At 41.0% G+C, this 14,469-nt stretch overlaps 2 protein-coding genes across 2 annotated transcripts; both read left to right on the top strand.

The window, feature by feature from the left end:
* The first annotated feature begins 463 nt into the window (after positions 1-463).
* LOC133552578 (protocadherin beta-16-like) lies at positions 464-3,340 on the top strand. The gene has a single exon (XM_061899847.1). The coding sequence runs from the start codon at positions 936-938 to the stop codon at positions 3,333-3,335; it is 2,400 nt and encodes a 799-aa protein (XP_061755831.1). The 5' UTR covers positions 464-935; the 3' UTR covers positions 3,336-3,340.
* Positions 3,341-10,731: 7,391 nt separating this feature from the next.
* LOC133552581 (protocadherin gamma-A11-like) lies at positions 10,732-13,237 on the top strand. The gene has a single exon (XM_061899851.1). It carries the CDS (start codon positions 10,856-10,858, stop codon positions 13,235-13,237), a length of 2,382 nt encoding a protein of 793 aa, XP_061755835.1. The 5' UTR covers positions 10,732-10,855.
* The last annotated feature ends 1,232 nt before the right edge of the window (positions 13,238-14,469 follow it).

Raw genomic sequence — 14,469 nt, 5'->3', positions numbered from 1 at the left:
GCTGGCTTTGAACACATCTCGATTCTGTGTTGGATCCAATTTGGACTGGACTCTCACGGCTCTGTTGGATCCACTATGGATTGAACTTTCACAGTATCATGTTAGACCCGCTTGACATCCATTGCTTTCGATCTCCCCTAGAGGGGGGAGGGTTGCCCACATATGCGGTCCTCTCCAAGGTTTCTCATAGTCATCATTGTCACCGACGTCCCACTGGGTTTGAGTTTTCCTTGCCCTTATATGGGCGCTACCAAGGATGTCGTTGTGGTTTGTGTTGTGGTTTGTTCAGCCCTTTGAGACACTAGTGATTTAGGGCTATATAAATAATCATTGATTGATTGATTGATTGATTCTGACACTTCAAGGAGCCACTGAATGCAAATATCTCTGTCCATGGTGCTACCATCATTGTCACACTTTTCTCTGCTGATTCTTTAGTCCATCCATCCGTGTTTTACCGCTCGTCCCTCTCGTGTATTTTAATTCAACTTCTGCATTGGAAAAACACATATTGAATGTTTTTGACTTCCATTTTGTGTTGCTGTAGAATTGGTCATTTTGAAGATGTACAATGTTTCATTTTGATTAGTTTTATACATACAGTTGTTTTAAAAAAGCACAATTTCCCAACTCAATAGTCATGCAATATGTGAGTGCCAGTGGTGGAATTGTGTGGCATTATTATGGGTCATTTTTTTTTAACCAAGCATCAAGTTGTTATGTCAGGAATTGCACTCTAGGGGTCAGCATGCACTCATGAAAAACATGTTTGATTTTCCACCCATTTATACCAGCACACGTACCATATTTTAGTATTGTGCAGCTCCGGTCGAGAAGCTTGTTAATGTGACGATGATATGAAAAGCTTTGGATTTTGGAGGAGGTTATAGCCATCTTGTTTTACGTTCAGACCTTTTTTTTATCATTTTGTGACAATGGAGAACAAAAGATTGGCACCTCTTGGCTACTGCCTCGTTTTTCTTTTCCTTTTCCTCGACACCATCAATGGAGACTTGAGCTACTCTATACCTGAAGAGATGAAACGTGGATCACTAATTGGGAATATCGCCAAGGATTTGGGACTTGATTTGGGTCAGTTATCTGCTCGTAAAGCACGCATTGATCCTGAGGACAACAACGTTCAGCACTGCGGCATCAACCTCAACACTGGTGACTTGGTTGTTCAGGAGAGGATGGACAGAGAAGGGCTTTGTGGCAAAAAGGCTTCATGTGTTCTTAAACAAGAACTTGTCCTCGAGAATCCATTAGAGCTGCACCCTATTAATATTCGTGTTGTCGATATTAATGATAATTCACCACAGTTTAATGAGGAGTCATTAAAAATAGAAATACGGGAGTCTGCAGACAAAGGAGAACGTTTTCTTCTTAGAGAAGCACATGATGAAGATGTTGGTGAAAATGCTGTTCAAAGCTACACTTTACAGCAGAATGATCATTTCAAATTAAATATAAACACTAAACCAGGTGGACGGAAGTACTGTGAATTGGTCTTAGACAAAGAACTAGATAGAGAAGCGGAAAGAGACATTATGCTCTCTCTGACTGCATATGATGGCGGCTCTCCTCAGAGATCAGGTACAGTAGTCATACATGTCACTGTGCTGGATGCTAATGATAATGTACCAGTGTTTAGTCAGACAGTCTATAAAGCCAGTCTGCCTGAAAACTCTCCTCTTGATACATTGGTGATCACAGTGAGTGCAAGTGATGCAGATGAAGGATTAAATAGTGAAATTACATATGCATTTGATCATGTTTCTGATGACAAAAGACATGTATTTACATTGCATCCCAAAACTGGAGATGTTAAGGTGGCTGGTGTTGTTGATTATGAGAAAATGTCATCATTTGAAATGCAAATAAGTGCGATTGATGGTCTTGGATTAATTTCATATAGTTCTTTGATTATTGAAGTCACTGACACAAACGACAACACCCCAGTTATACAACTAAAGTCACTGTCTAATCCAGTACCAGAGAATGTGTCACCTGGTACAGAGGTGGGCATCATTAATGTTCAGGACAGAGATTCTGAGCAGAATGGACAAGTCCGCTGCTCCATTCAACAAAATGTCCCATTTAAGTTAGTTCCTTCTATTAAAAACTATTATTCTCTGGTGACTACTGGACAACTGGACCGTGAACTAGTGTCTGATTACAACATTACAATCAGTGCCACTGACGAGGGCTCTCCTCCTCTGTCCTCCTCTAAATGTCTTCACTTATCTGTAGCAGACATCAACGACAACCCACCTGTGTTTGAGGAACAGTCCTACAGTGCATATGTGAGTGAAAATAACAAAGCTGGATCCACTTTATGTTCCGTTAGTGCTCGAGACCCTGACTGGAGACAGAACGGTACCGTGATTTATTCTCTGATAGCCGCTGAGGTAAACAGTGCCCCGGTGTCCTCCTATGTGTCTGTTAACGGAGACACAGGTGTGATCCACGCTGTCAGGTCATTTGATTATGAACACTTGAGGAGTTTTAAAGTCCACATCATGGCCAGAGACAACGGTTCTCCTCCACTGAGCAGCAACGTGAGCGTCAGTGTGTTCATATCGGATGTGAATGACAACTCTCCTCAGATACTGTACCCCTCCCCAGAGGGTAACTCCTTCATGACAGAGCTGGTCCCCAAAGCTGCACACGGAGGCTCTGTGGTGTCCAAAGTGATAGCGGTGGACGCAGACTCTGGACAGAACGCCTGGCTGTCCTATCATATAGTCAAGTCCACTGATCCGGGACTTTTCACCATCGGTCTCCACAGTGGAGAGATCAGGACCCAGCGGGACATTTCTGAATCCGACAGCATGAAACAGAACCTGATTGTGGCAGTGAAAGATAACGGACAGCCCCCTCTCTCTGCCACCTGCTCCATGTATTTACTTATTTCTGACAACTTGGCTGAGGTGCCAGAACTAAAGGACATTTCTTATGAGGAGAAGAATTCCAAACTGACGTCTTATCTGATCATCGCGCTGGTGTCTGTGTCCACCTTCTTTCTGACCTTCATCATCATCGTCCTGGGTGTGAGGTTTTGTCGCAGGAGAAAGCCCAGACTGTTGTTTGATGGAGCAGTTGCCATCCCCAGCGCGTATCTGCCTCCTAATTACGCAGATGTTGACGGCACAGGAACTTTACGCAGCACCTACAACTATGACGCCTACTTGACAACAGGTTCTAGAACCAGTGACTTTAAGTTTGTGTCTTCTTACAATGACAACACGCTGCCTGCTGACCAGACTCTGAGGAAAAGTCCTTCTGACTTTGATGAGATGTTTGGAGACACTCAAGGCTCCCCTGAGGTATGAGCAATAACCTTCATAACTCATGTCATTGCTTCTAAAAACATGCACTCATATATACTGCTTGTTGCTATTTCCAAGACTTTTTGTCAAAGTGGTTTTCTCCAGTTGCTCTATCAGCAATCATTTTGTTGAGATCAGCAAACAATAATTTCCAATGGATTTTATTTTATTTTATCTCATTGCATTTTTAGTTTATTTTAGGGCCATTCTCATACGAACAATGACATGTACATCATTGTTAAAATCAGCCTGCACGTACACAGAGCTTTGGCAACATTATTAATTGTTTTTTTGTGTGGTTAAATAGCGCACAAGCACCTGTGTTGATGAAACCCATCACTCATGGAATTATAACGTGTTTATTCAGCAACATTGTGATGTATTTAATGTGCACAAATGGAACCAACATATGTGAGTTGAAGGCCTACTGAAATTAGATTTTCTCATTCAAACGGGGATAGCAGGTCTATTCTATGTGTCATACTTGATCATTTCGCGATATTGCCACATTTTTGCTGAAATTATTTAGTAGAGAACATCGACGATAAAGTTCGCAACTTTTGGTCGCTAATAAAAAAGCCTTGCCTGTACCGGAAAGTAGCAGACGATGTGCGCGTGACGTCACGGGTTGTGGAGCTCCTCACATCTGAACATTGTTTACAATCATGGCCACCAGCAACTGGAGCGATTCGGACCGAGAAAGCGACAATTTTCCATTCATTTGAGCGAGGATGACATATCTGTGGATGAGGAAAGTGAGAGTGAAGGACTAAAAAAAAAAAGACTATACAGTGGGAGCGATTCAGATGTTAATAGACAAATTTACCAGGATAATTCTGGAAAATCTCTTATCTGCTTATTGTGTTACTAGTGTTTTAGTGAGATTATATGGTCATACCTGTACAACCTGAAAGTCGGCCCCTGCACCTTTCTTCAGCACCAGTCAACGGGTGGTGGCGATGCCCATCTCTGCCCTTCGCAAGGGACCCTCTTCCAAACACCATCTTTCAAAATGATTGCTGCATAATACACTGTACTGTGTGTGTGTGGTCCAATCCGATCATGTTCCCTTGACCGCTCTGTTCCATAGTAAAGCTTCACTGTCATCTTTCGGAAATGTAAACAATCAAACACCGGCTGCGTTTGTGTTGCTAAAAGCGGCTGCAATACACCGCTTCCCACCTACAGCTTTCTTCTTTGATGTCTCCATTATTCATTGAACAAATTGCTAAAGATTCAGCAACACAGATGTCCATAATACTGTTGAATTATGCGATGAATAGAGACGACTTATAGCTGTGATTGGTGCTGGAACAAAATGTCCGCTACAATGCGTGACGTCACGCGCACGCGTCATCATACCGCGCGACCTTTTAGCATATTTCCGCGCGAAATTTAAAATCGCAATTTAGTGAACTAAACCGGTCCAAATGGCATGTGTTGCAATGTTAATATTTCATCATTGATATATAAACTATCAGACTGCGTGGTCGGTAGTAGTGGCTTTCAGTAGGCCTTTAACTTCATTATCTGTCATAAAGCTCAATAGAATGAGATAATGTTGCGCCTTTCTTATGACACAAAGCGGAAATTCTTGCTTGTCAAAGTTGTCACATCAGGTGGAGGTTGAACAGCAACTGAAACAGCCAAGTGTCATTATAGCTGGTAGGAATGTCGCGGAACCCATTTCGATGCGTCTTTTTTTATCAATATGGGGTGAAAATATCAGCATATTTACAATCAAACAGACAGTAACTCCTTTTATATTGTGTTCAATGCCAGCAAGGCAGCGTTGTTGAGCTTTGGAAATGACAACCGTGAAGTCATCAGAGGAGTACTAGTCTACGTTCGTCCCGTGAACACGCATACGCTGAGAATTGTGTAACTCTACACATAGGCCAGCATTTGCAAAAGTCTGTGTTTGTAAGGACAAAAGTATGCATTTGTGTGTTGACAAGAGGCCTAAACACACCAATAAGTATGTGTTTATTAAATATTTGTGTTTGTCTGGGCGTGGCATAACCCCTGAGACATTAAATCACTTCCTATTTTAAGTATTGTTGCAAAAGAAAGATACTTTAAGATGTTTGGCACGTTACATGGGTTTTTCCAGTCATTGATTAATTATCATTATCTTAACATTTGACTTTTCTGTCATGGTAGCATTGGGAACACTTGTTTAACCATTGTTTACTTCGAAAAACTGCTCCTAGGAAGAAAACACAGACAAAACTGCTAGTAACTTCCGGTAGGAATGTCAGAGAGACATGAAACAAAAACCTCTATGTAGGTCGCACTCAGACCTACATTTTAATAATTGACATATTTCAGCAAAAATCAACAGGAAGTTGGCAGTTACCCCTTCAACACAAAAGTTTTGTAAATACCCGTCACCTTTCTTCAAACATTATCTCCTCTTAACGCATTTGTCGTTTCGGATTCAAACTCGCACAGGAGAGAGTTTGAACCCTTCTGATTAAAAGTTATAGAAAGAGTTGTGATTACTGCTCCGGTTTTGATTTTATGACCCTTTAAAGAACCACTGCGCTGATGCTGCTGCGCTGCCGTTGTCTCAAGATGGCTACTACCACTGGACAAAAGTATTGGGACACTTAAAACTACCACTGGATAAAAGTATTGGGACACTTAGGACTAACTGTAGACAATGACAATGTGAAATGGAATTAAATATTTTTTGTCCTCAAAATTCTACACACAATACCCTATAATAATAGTAGCAACCATCCATGCTTCTACCGCTTATCCGGGTTTGGGTCGCGGGGGCAGCAGCCAAAGGCGGGCCCGACCAACGCTGCTTGCAGCTTTAGTTTTCATTTATATTCACACAAAGGTAATGTTGTTTTGCTTCAAACTTTAGGAAGTCACATGAGGCATTGTCGTGTGTTGTGTTTACCTCAATGGAGTTCTCTCTTTTATACACTGAGCATATTGCAGTCCAACTTGATTCATCTTAGATTGTATCCAAACACACCACACGTTGATGGCTTGGTTGTTTCACCACTATTGTACTTTAGATTTTAAATTAAAGTTACTAAAACGGCCTTCTTTCATCTCCGTAATATCGCTAAAATTCGCTCCATTCTGTCCACTAAAGACGCTGAGATCCTTATCCATGCGTTTGTTACGTCTCGTCTCGATTACTGTAACGTATTTTTTTGGGGTCTCCCCATGTCTAGCATTAAAAGATTACAGTTGGTACAAAATGCGGCTGCTAGACTTTTGACAAGAACAAGAAAGTTTGATCACATTACGCCTGTACTGTATATACCTTTATATACATATATACATACATATATACCTATACTGGCTCACCTGCACTGGCTTCCTGTGCACTTAAGATGTGACTTTAAGGTTTTACTACTTACGTATAAAATACTACACGGTCTAGCTCCATCCTATCTTGCCGATTGTATTGTACCATATGTCCCGGCAAGAAATCTGCGTTCAAAGGACTCCGGCTTATTAGTGATTCCCAAAGCCCAAAAAAAGTCTGCGGGCTATAGAGCGTTTTCATTTCGGGCTCCAGTACTCTGGAATGCCCTCCCGGCAACAGTTCGAGATGCCACCTCAGTAGAAGCATTTAAGTCTCACCTTAAAACTCATTTGTATACTCTAGCCTTTAAATAGACTCCCTTTTTCGACCAGTTGATCTGCCATTTCTTTTCTTTTTCTCCTATGTCCCACTCTCCCTTGTGGAGGGGGTCCGGTCCGGTCGGGTGGCCATATACTGCTCGTGTGTGTATCGGCTGGGGACATCTCTGCACTGCTGATCCGCCTCCGCTTGGGATGGTTTCCTGCTGGCTCCGCTGTGAACGGGACTCTCGCTGCTGTGTTGGATCCGCTTTGGACTGGACTCTTGCGACTGTGTTGGATCCATTATGGATTGAACTTTCACAGTATCATGTTAGACCCGCTCGACATCCATTGCTTTCCTCCTCTCCAAGGTTCTCATAGTCATCATTGTCACCGACGTCCCACTGGGTGTGAGTTTTCGTTGCACTTATGTGGGCCTACCGAGGATGTCGTAGTGGTTTGTGCAGCCCTTTGAGACACTAGTGATTTAGGGCTATATAAGTAAACATTGATTGATTGATTGATTGATTGATAGTTTATAGTGTTTGTACTTCCACACATGGATGCTATTTGGAAATCACTTAGCCTTACATCGGCATTGTTCCATTGAAAATGATCAATTTTAGTGTTTTTTTTATCAGGAAAATAATTTGCAAAAATAACATTCTCTCCTTTATCTCAGGAGATATTGGCAAAATTAAAATATTAAGTCAGAGAACATACAGTATAAACCGCATATTAATGGATTACAGCATAATTGAAAATGTGGTCTAAATTCCTATTTTTAGTACCAGTAACAATGATGGGGGCGGTTTAGCTCGGTTTTTAGAGTGGCCGTGCCAGCAACTTGAGGGTTGCAGGTTCGATTCCCGCTTCTGCCAACCTAGTCACTGCCGTTGTGTCCTTGGGCAAGACACTTTACCCACCTGCTCCCAGTGCCACCCACACTGGTTTGAATGTAACTTAGATATTGGGTTTCGCAATGTAAAGCGCTTTCAGTCACTAGAGAAAAAGCGCTATATAAATATAATTCCCTTCACTTCACATGGATGGCAACTTCTCGACCAACTAGTTAGCCTTACAAACATAAACGTGTGAGTGATAATGTTGCCCCAGACTTTTTCACTTCCGATATGATAGGGATGCTGATCTGATTGGCTATCAGCAGGAATCATACATACGTTGTATTATTTTGTAGCGTGGAATGATAGAAAATAGGTTTGATAAGGTGAAATTAGTCAGTAAAAAATGTGAAGTAAGAAAAGCACTAGCCTAATGTTTATTGAAAGACATAACTTGACTTAAACTGTCTTTAAGTTGGAGTAAAGTGTTAATTGTTTGTGGTCACATATAATCCCCAAAAAATAATCATGTCAATTAAGCTCATGACAAAGGACGTTGAATAATGCGGACACGTTTGTTACTGGATGCTTTTTCAATACACTTCCGCATTGGATACTACCTGCAAGTAATATGAAGCTTGATACTTTTTTTTCATATTGGCAAATATGATGTTTTACACTGCAATATTGTGCAATGATTATTACCTATGTTGAGATTGTGTCCTAGTGTGTGCTTATGGGTTGTACTTGTATAGCGCTTTTCTACCTTCAAGGTGCTCAAAGCGCTTTGACACTACTTCCACATTTACCCATTCACACACACATTCACACACTGATGGAGGGAGCTGCCATGCAAGGCGCTAACCAGCACCCATCAGGAGCAAGGGTGAAGTGTCTTGCTCAGGACACAACGTACGTGACGAGGTTGGTACTAGGTGGGGATTGAACCAGGGACCCTCGGGTTGCGCACGGCCACTCTACTACTGCGCCAAGCCGTCCCTATGTTATGTTATGTTTATGTTGTGTAACGATGTGGATGTTCTCCTGAAACGTGTTTGTCATTCTTGTTTGGTGTGGGTTCACAGTCTGGCACATATTTGCAACAGTGTCAAAGTTCTTCCTACGGCCACCCGTAGTGCGACGTGTGTAGGTGTTGATCAAATATATTTTGTAATACCACACTTGCGTTCTGCATCATACAACTGGGCTTGCACGCTGTCAATTCAGAATGTAGGGGGCGGCATAGGCATTGCCGTTATGACACTCCCTGAATATTGATGATCTGGTAGATGCCGACAGAAATGGTGAATAAAATTCAGGGGTCTCCCGGGAAAATTAGGGACGTTGGCAAGTATCAAGCGCCCTTCACATTAAACTCGCGGGCCGCACCAACATTAAATTGTAATTTCGAAGTGAGGGCCGCATAACAACATCTTGCGGGCCAAAAATGGCCCGCATGTTTGAGACCCCTGATTTAAATGATCAAAATACATTTGAAAAAATAAAACAAAATAAATTGATTAAAGAGTGAAAAAAACACAGGCAAAAAAACAGTTTCTTACAGAGAGAATACAGTTTGCAGAAAAAGCAGCCAAAAATGCTGTAGAAAGTGTGTTTCATGGACCAAGGGGAGGTACTAACCTAATGAGATTCTCTAAGGCAGGGGTGTCCAAATTTTTTCCAAAAAGGGCCTCACACTGAAGAGTCAAAGCATGCGCGGGCCGTTTTGATACTTTATTTTGTAAAAAAAAAATAAATAAATAAAAAGTATCTAAAACTGAGATACATTTACAGACAAAACAATGTGCCTGCTTTGTATTAATTATTAGTATTAAAATTAGCTACCATATTTGCTTATTATGCTTACATTTTTACTGTTTTTTGTCTGATTTTATTTCGACAATATGCTGCGGGCCACACTTTGGACACCCCTGCTCTAAGGGGACGCCAACAGTGCAACAGATTAAACATCTCTGCCATAAAGTATTCTCAGTAAGTGAACATTTTGCACATATAAACCTTAGCTGTTGTGTAGCTGCTAAATCCTAGTGCATATCGCCTACCATGTTTATATTTCGAAATAACTTGACTAAAATAGAATACATTGTGTGTTTATTGGAAGGCATTTAGGTTATCCAGCTTAGCACGAGTAACTGCAAGTCTGCTACTTGGGCCCCACTTTGGGCAAGCATGCTCAACAATATTTTAGAGTGTTTTTATTGCATTACGCCTTCGTTTTTATAAATGGTCAGTATGTGTCTTTGTAAAGACATAAATTAAATCCAGGTTAATGACAAAATGTACTTTGTGATCATTGGAAAGGTTGTATTGTGTATACAATGGCTTCCAAAGCACAGTTCGCGTTTGTGTTCCTTGTTAGGACCAGGAATACACTTTAAAAAATATTAAGCCTATTTTATGGGATATCTGATTCGTACATTTAAATGTGCTCTGATGTTGATTACATGACCAGGCAGACAGCATTTGTGCTACATATTGATTAGTGGCCACATGGATTTATTGACATATGCAGTTTAGCTCGGTTGGTAGAGTGGCCGTGCCAGCAACTTGAGGGTTGCAGGTTCGATTCCCGCTTCCGCCATCCTAGTCACTGCCGTTGTGTCCTTGGACAAGACTCTTTTCCCACCTGCTCCCAGTGCCACCCACACTGGTTTAAATGTAACACAGATATTGGGTTTCACTATGTAAAGCGCTTTGAGTCACTAGAGAAAAGCGCTATATAAATATAATTCACTTTAAATTCACTTCGAGTTGTAACCTAACTCAATTGGACAATACTGGAAATACATTTAAATCTACATATTTTATTTTACTTGCATTGCAACTACAGAATACTAATTTGTTAACACGCAGGTATGTGTGATATTTAAAATGGACTGAAGAGGGCGGTATATAACTGTATTAAAAAGTGTGTTTCCCTCGGCTTTGTGTGGAAGGGCGTTTGCGCAGAAGCAGTCTGATTCTAAAGAGAACCACACCACATTTCCGTACAAGAAGAATTACATATTTTCACTGAAAGCTGGATTTTTTTTTTTTTTTCAAATAATCTTAACCCATATTTTAACGATGGATTCAAAGCACACACCGTTTCAGGTGTGCATTTTGTTCGTCCTTTTTTTGTTGCATTCTGCATATGGAGACGTGAGCTTTTCCTTTCCTGAGGAGATGAGACGAGGATCTGTTATTGGGAATTTAGCCAAGGATCTCGGACTGGAGACGAGCGCACTGTCTGCAAGAAAAGCCCGCATTGACGCCGAGGGGAGCAACAAACGTTATTGTGATCTAAACATGAAAAGCGGAGAGCTGATTGTCGCCGACAGGATTGACCGAGAGGATCTTTGTGGAGACAAAGCTTCATGTGTCCTAAAACATGAGGTCGTGCTGCAGAATCCTCTAGAGCTACATAAAATTAATTTACACATCCAAGATGTTAATGATAACGCTCCAATGTTTAATGATGACTTGATTAATTTAGAGATAAGTGAGTCAGCCATCAAAGGAGCTCGTTTTGTGATAGAAGAGGGGCACGATGCAGACATAGGACAAAATTCAATTCAACAATACAGCCTAAAAAAGAATGATAATTTCATTCTTGCTGTCAGCGGTAACACGATAGAATTAGTTCTTGATAAAGAACTTGACCGTGAAAAACAAAATGAGATGAATTTGCTTCTCACAGCTTTAGATGGCGGCTCTCCTCAGAGATCAGGTACAGTAGTCATACACGTCACTGTGCTGGATGCTAATGATAATGTACCAGTGTTCAGCCAAGCTGTTTATAAAGCCAGTCTGCCTGAAAACTCTCCTCCTGACACAATAGTGATTCATGTTAGTGCTACTGATGCTGATGAAGGAGTGAATGGAGAAGTCAGTTATGATTTTGGTCATGTTACAGAAGATGTGAGGAAAATATTCAGTATTGATCATAAAAAGGGCGCAATAGGGGTAATCGGACATGTTGATTACGAATTTAAAAAATCTTACGAAATACGTGTGAAAGCCAAAGATGGATTAGGACTGTCCTCGTATGCAAAAATTATCATTTCAATCAATGATGTAAATGACAACAGTCCTGTAATAAATTTAGAATCATTGTCTAATCCAGTACCAGAGAATGTGTCACCTGGTACAGAGGTGGGCATCATTAATGTTCAGGACAGAGACTCTGAGAAGAACGGACTGGTCCACTGTTCTCTTCAACAAAATGTCCCCTTTAAGTTAGTTCCTTCTATTAAAAACTATTATTCTCTGGTGACTACTGGACAACTGGACCGTGAACTAGTGTCTGATTACAACATTACAATCAGTGCCACTGACGAGGGCTCTCCTCCTCTGTCCTCCTCTAAAAGTCTTCACTTATCTGTAGCAGACATCAACGACAACCCACCTGTGTTTGAGGAACAGTCCTACAGCGCATATGTGAGTGAAAATAACAAAGCTGGATCCACTTTATGTTCCGTTAGTGCTCGAGACCCCGACTGGAGACAGAACGGTACCGTGATTTATTCTCTGTTAGCCGCTGAGGTGAACGGTGCCCCGGTGTCCTCCTATGTGTCTGTTAACGGAGACACAGGTGTGATCCACGCTGTCAGGTCATTTGATTATGAACACTTGAGGAGTTTTAAAGTCCACGTCATGGCCAGAGACAACGGTTCTCCTCCGCTGAGCAGCAACGTGAGCGTCAGTGTGTTCATATCGGATGTGAATGACAACTCTCCTCAGATACTGTACCCCTCCCCAGAGGGTAACTCCTTCATGACAGAGCTGGTCCCCAAAGCTGCACACGGAGGCTCTGTGGTGTCCAAAGTGATAGCGGTGGACGCAGACTCTGGACAGAACGCCTGGCTGTCCTATCATATAGTCAAGTCCACTCATCCGGGACTTTTCACCATTGGTCTCCACAGTGGAGAGATCAGGACCCAGCGGGACATTTCTGAATCTGACAGCATGAAACAGAACCTGATTGTGGCAGTGAAAGATAACGGACAGCCCCCTCTCTCTGCCACCTGCTCCATGTATTTACTTATTTCTGACAACTTGGCTGAGGTGCCAGAACTGAAGGACATTTCTTATGAGGAGAAGAATTCCAAACTGACGTCTTATCTGATCATCGCGCTGGTGTCTGTGTCCACCTTCTTTCTGACCTTCATCATCATCGTCCTGGGTGTGAGGTTTTGTCGCAGGAGAAAGCCCAGACTGTTGTTTGATGGAGCAGTTGCCATCCCCAGCGCGTATCTGCCTCCTAATTACGCAGATGTTGACGGCACAGGAACTTTACGCAGCACCTACAACTATGACGCCTACTTGACAACAGGTTCTAGAACCAGTGACTTTAAGTTTGTGTCTTCTTACAATGACAACACGCTGCCTGCTGACCAGACTCTGAGGAAAAGTCCTTCTGACTTTGATGAGATGTTTGGAGACACTCAAGGCTCCCCTGAGGTATGAACATGATTTAATTTTACCAAATACAAACACTCATGCAAGCTCTTTGTGTTTTTTCGAGCCCGCTTATTGGGTGTTGTTTGAATGAATCGGCCTACACTTATTGATGGATGCTTTGCTTTGATTTGCCAAGATGTCCGTGCTGTGTTCTGTTGTGCAATACTTAGACATGCAATTAAAGACATACTTAGACGTAGAGTAGTCAATTTGACTATTTTACTAAAATATATTCCATGTCCATCTTTAGTGACACACATTTCTACTGAGATTGTTTTGTAATTTTCATATTTTATTAATCCCATTTTAGTATGGATTTCAATCATAATGATTTACAAATCGAATGTATCATTGATTTAATCAATTAATAATTGTGTTAGTTATCATGGCTGGAATTATTCTACTATTTCCTACAATATTATAGCTTTTGTTTTATATTATGTGTTGGGAAATGTATTTTTTATCCGTGAATTGCATTGCTGATGTCTGTCTTTGTGAAGCGGAATATGTAGTGTTTACTTTTAAGTTTTGAATTGGATGCAGTATGTTTTGATGCAAGCTAATGATGATGCAGGTGTTGGATATCATGGCTTCCGATCATTTTTATTTTGGAGAGAAATGTTGTTGTTTTTCACAGCCTTTGGCAAAATGCCTTTTTCGTGTCAACTTTTGATTTATTTGATTGATTGAAACTTTTATTAGTAGATTGCACAGTACAGTACATATTCCGTACAATTGACCACTAAATAGTAACACCCCAATAAGTTTTTCAACTTGTTTAAGTCAATTCATGGTAAACTCTCCATTGGCTAAAGTACATTCTGTTTTGGATGTCACATGAGTAGTCAGCAGTAGTCCTTGATCAACAGAATCTTGTTCATTGTCTTACTGCAGAGTGATAGTGACACATTTTTGTCTGCGTTTGTGTTTCTACGTCAACCGATACTTTTTAAAAGAGAATTTAATTGTAGTGTTGTTTTACATTTATTTCATTGACACATGCAGTGATTTCAGTCTGATTTTAAGAATTCACACTTCACTTGCAGTCTGATTTTATGAATGTACATCTAACAAATATGGTCATAAATGAAGTTTTGGTGTTAAGTAGTACTAATCAAGGGTTATTTGCAGTGCCTTACCTACCTCGACTTTGCAAAGTAAAAGCTCAAACTTACATGTGTATACATTTTTGATGATAGTTAAAAATAAGGTGATTTCACTCAGAAGACAAATAAAAT

This window comes from Nerophis ophidion, linkage group LG05, assembly GCF_033978795.1.
Source record: "Nerophis ophidion isolate RoL-2023_Sa linkage group LG05, RoL_Noph_v1.0, whole genome shotgun sequence".
In the NCBI taxonomy this organism is placed as follows: domain Eukaryota; kingdom Metazoa; phylum Chordata; class Actinopteri; order Syngnathiformes; family Syngnathidae; genus Nerophis; species Nerophis ophidion.
Note: the sequence above shows the minus strand (reverse complement) of the source record. Positions and strands in the feature narration are given on the sequence as shown.

Coding starts and splice junctions, on each gene's coding strand:
- LOC133552578 (XM_061899847.1), top strand. CDS start 936: ATGGAGAACAAAAGATTGGCACCTCTTGGCTACTGCCTCGTTTTTCTT.
- LOC133552581 (XM_061899851.1), top strand. CDS start 10,856: ATGGATTCAAAGCACACACCGTTTCAGGTGTGCATTTTGTTCGTCCTT.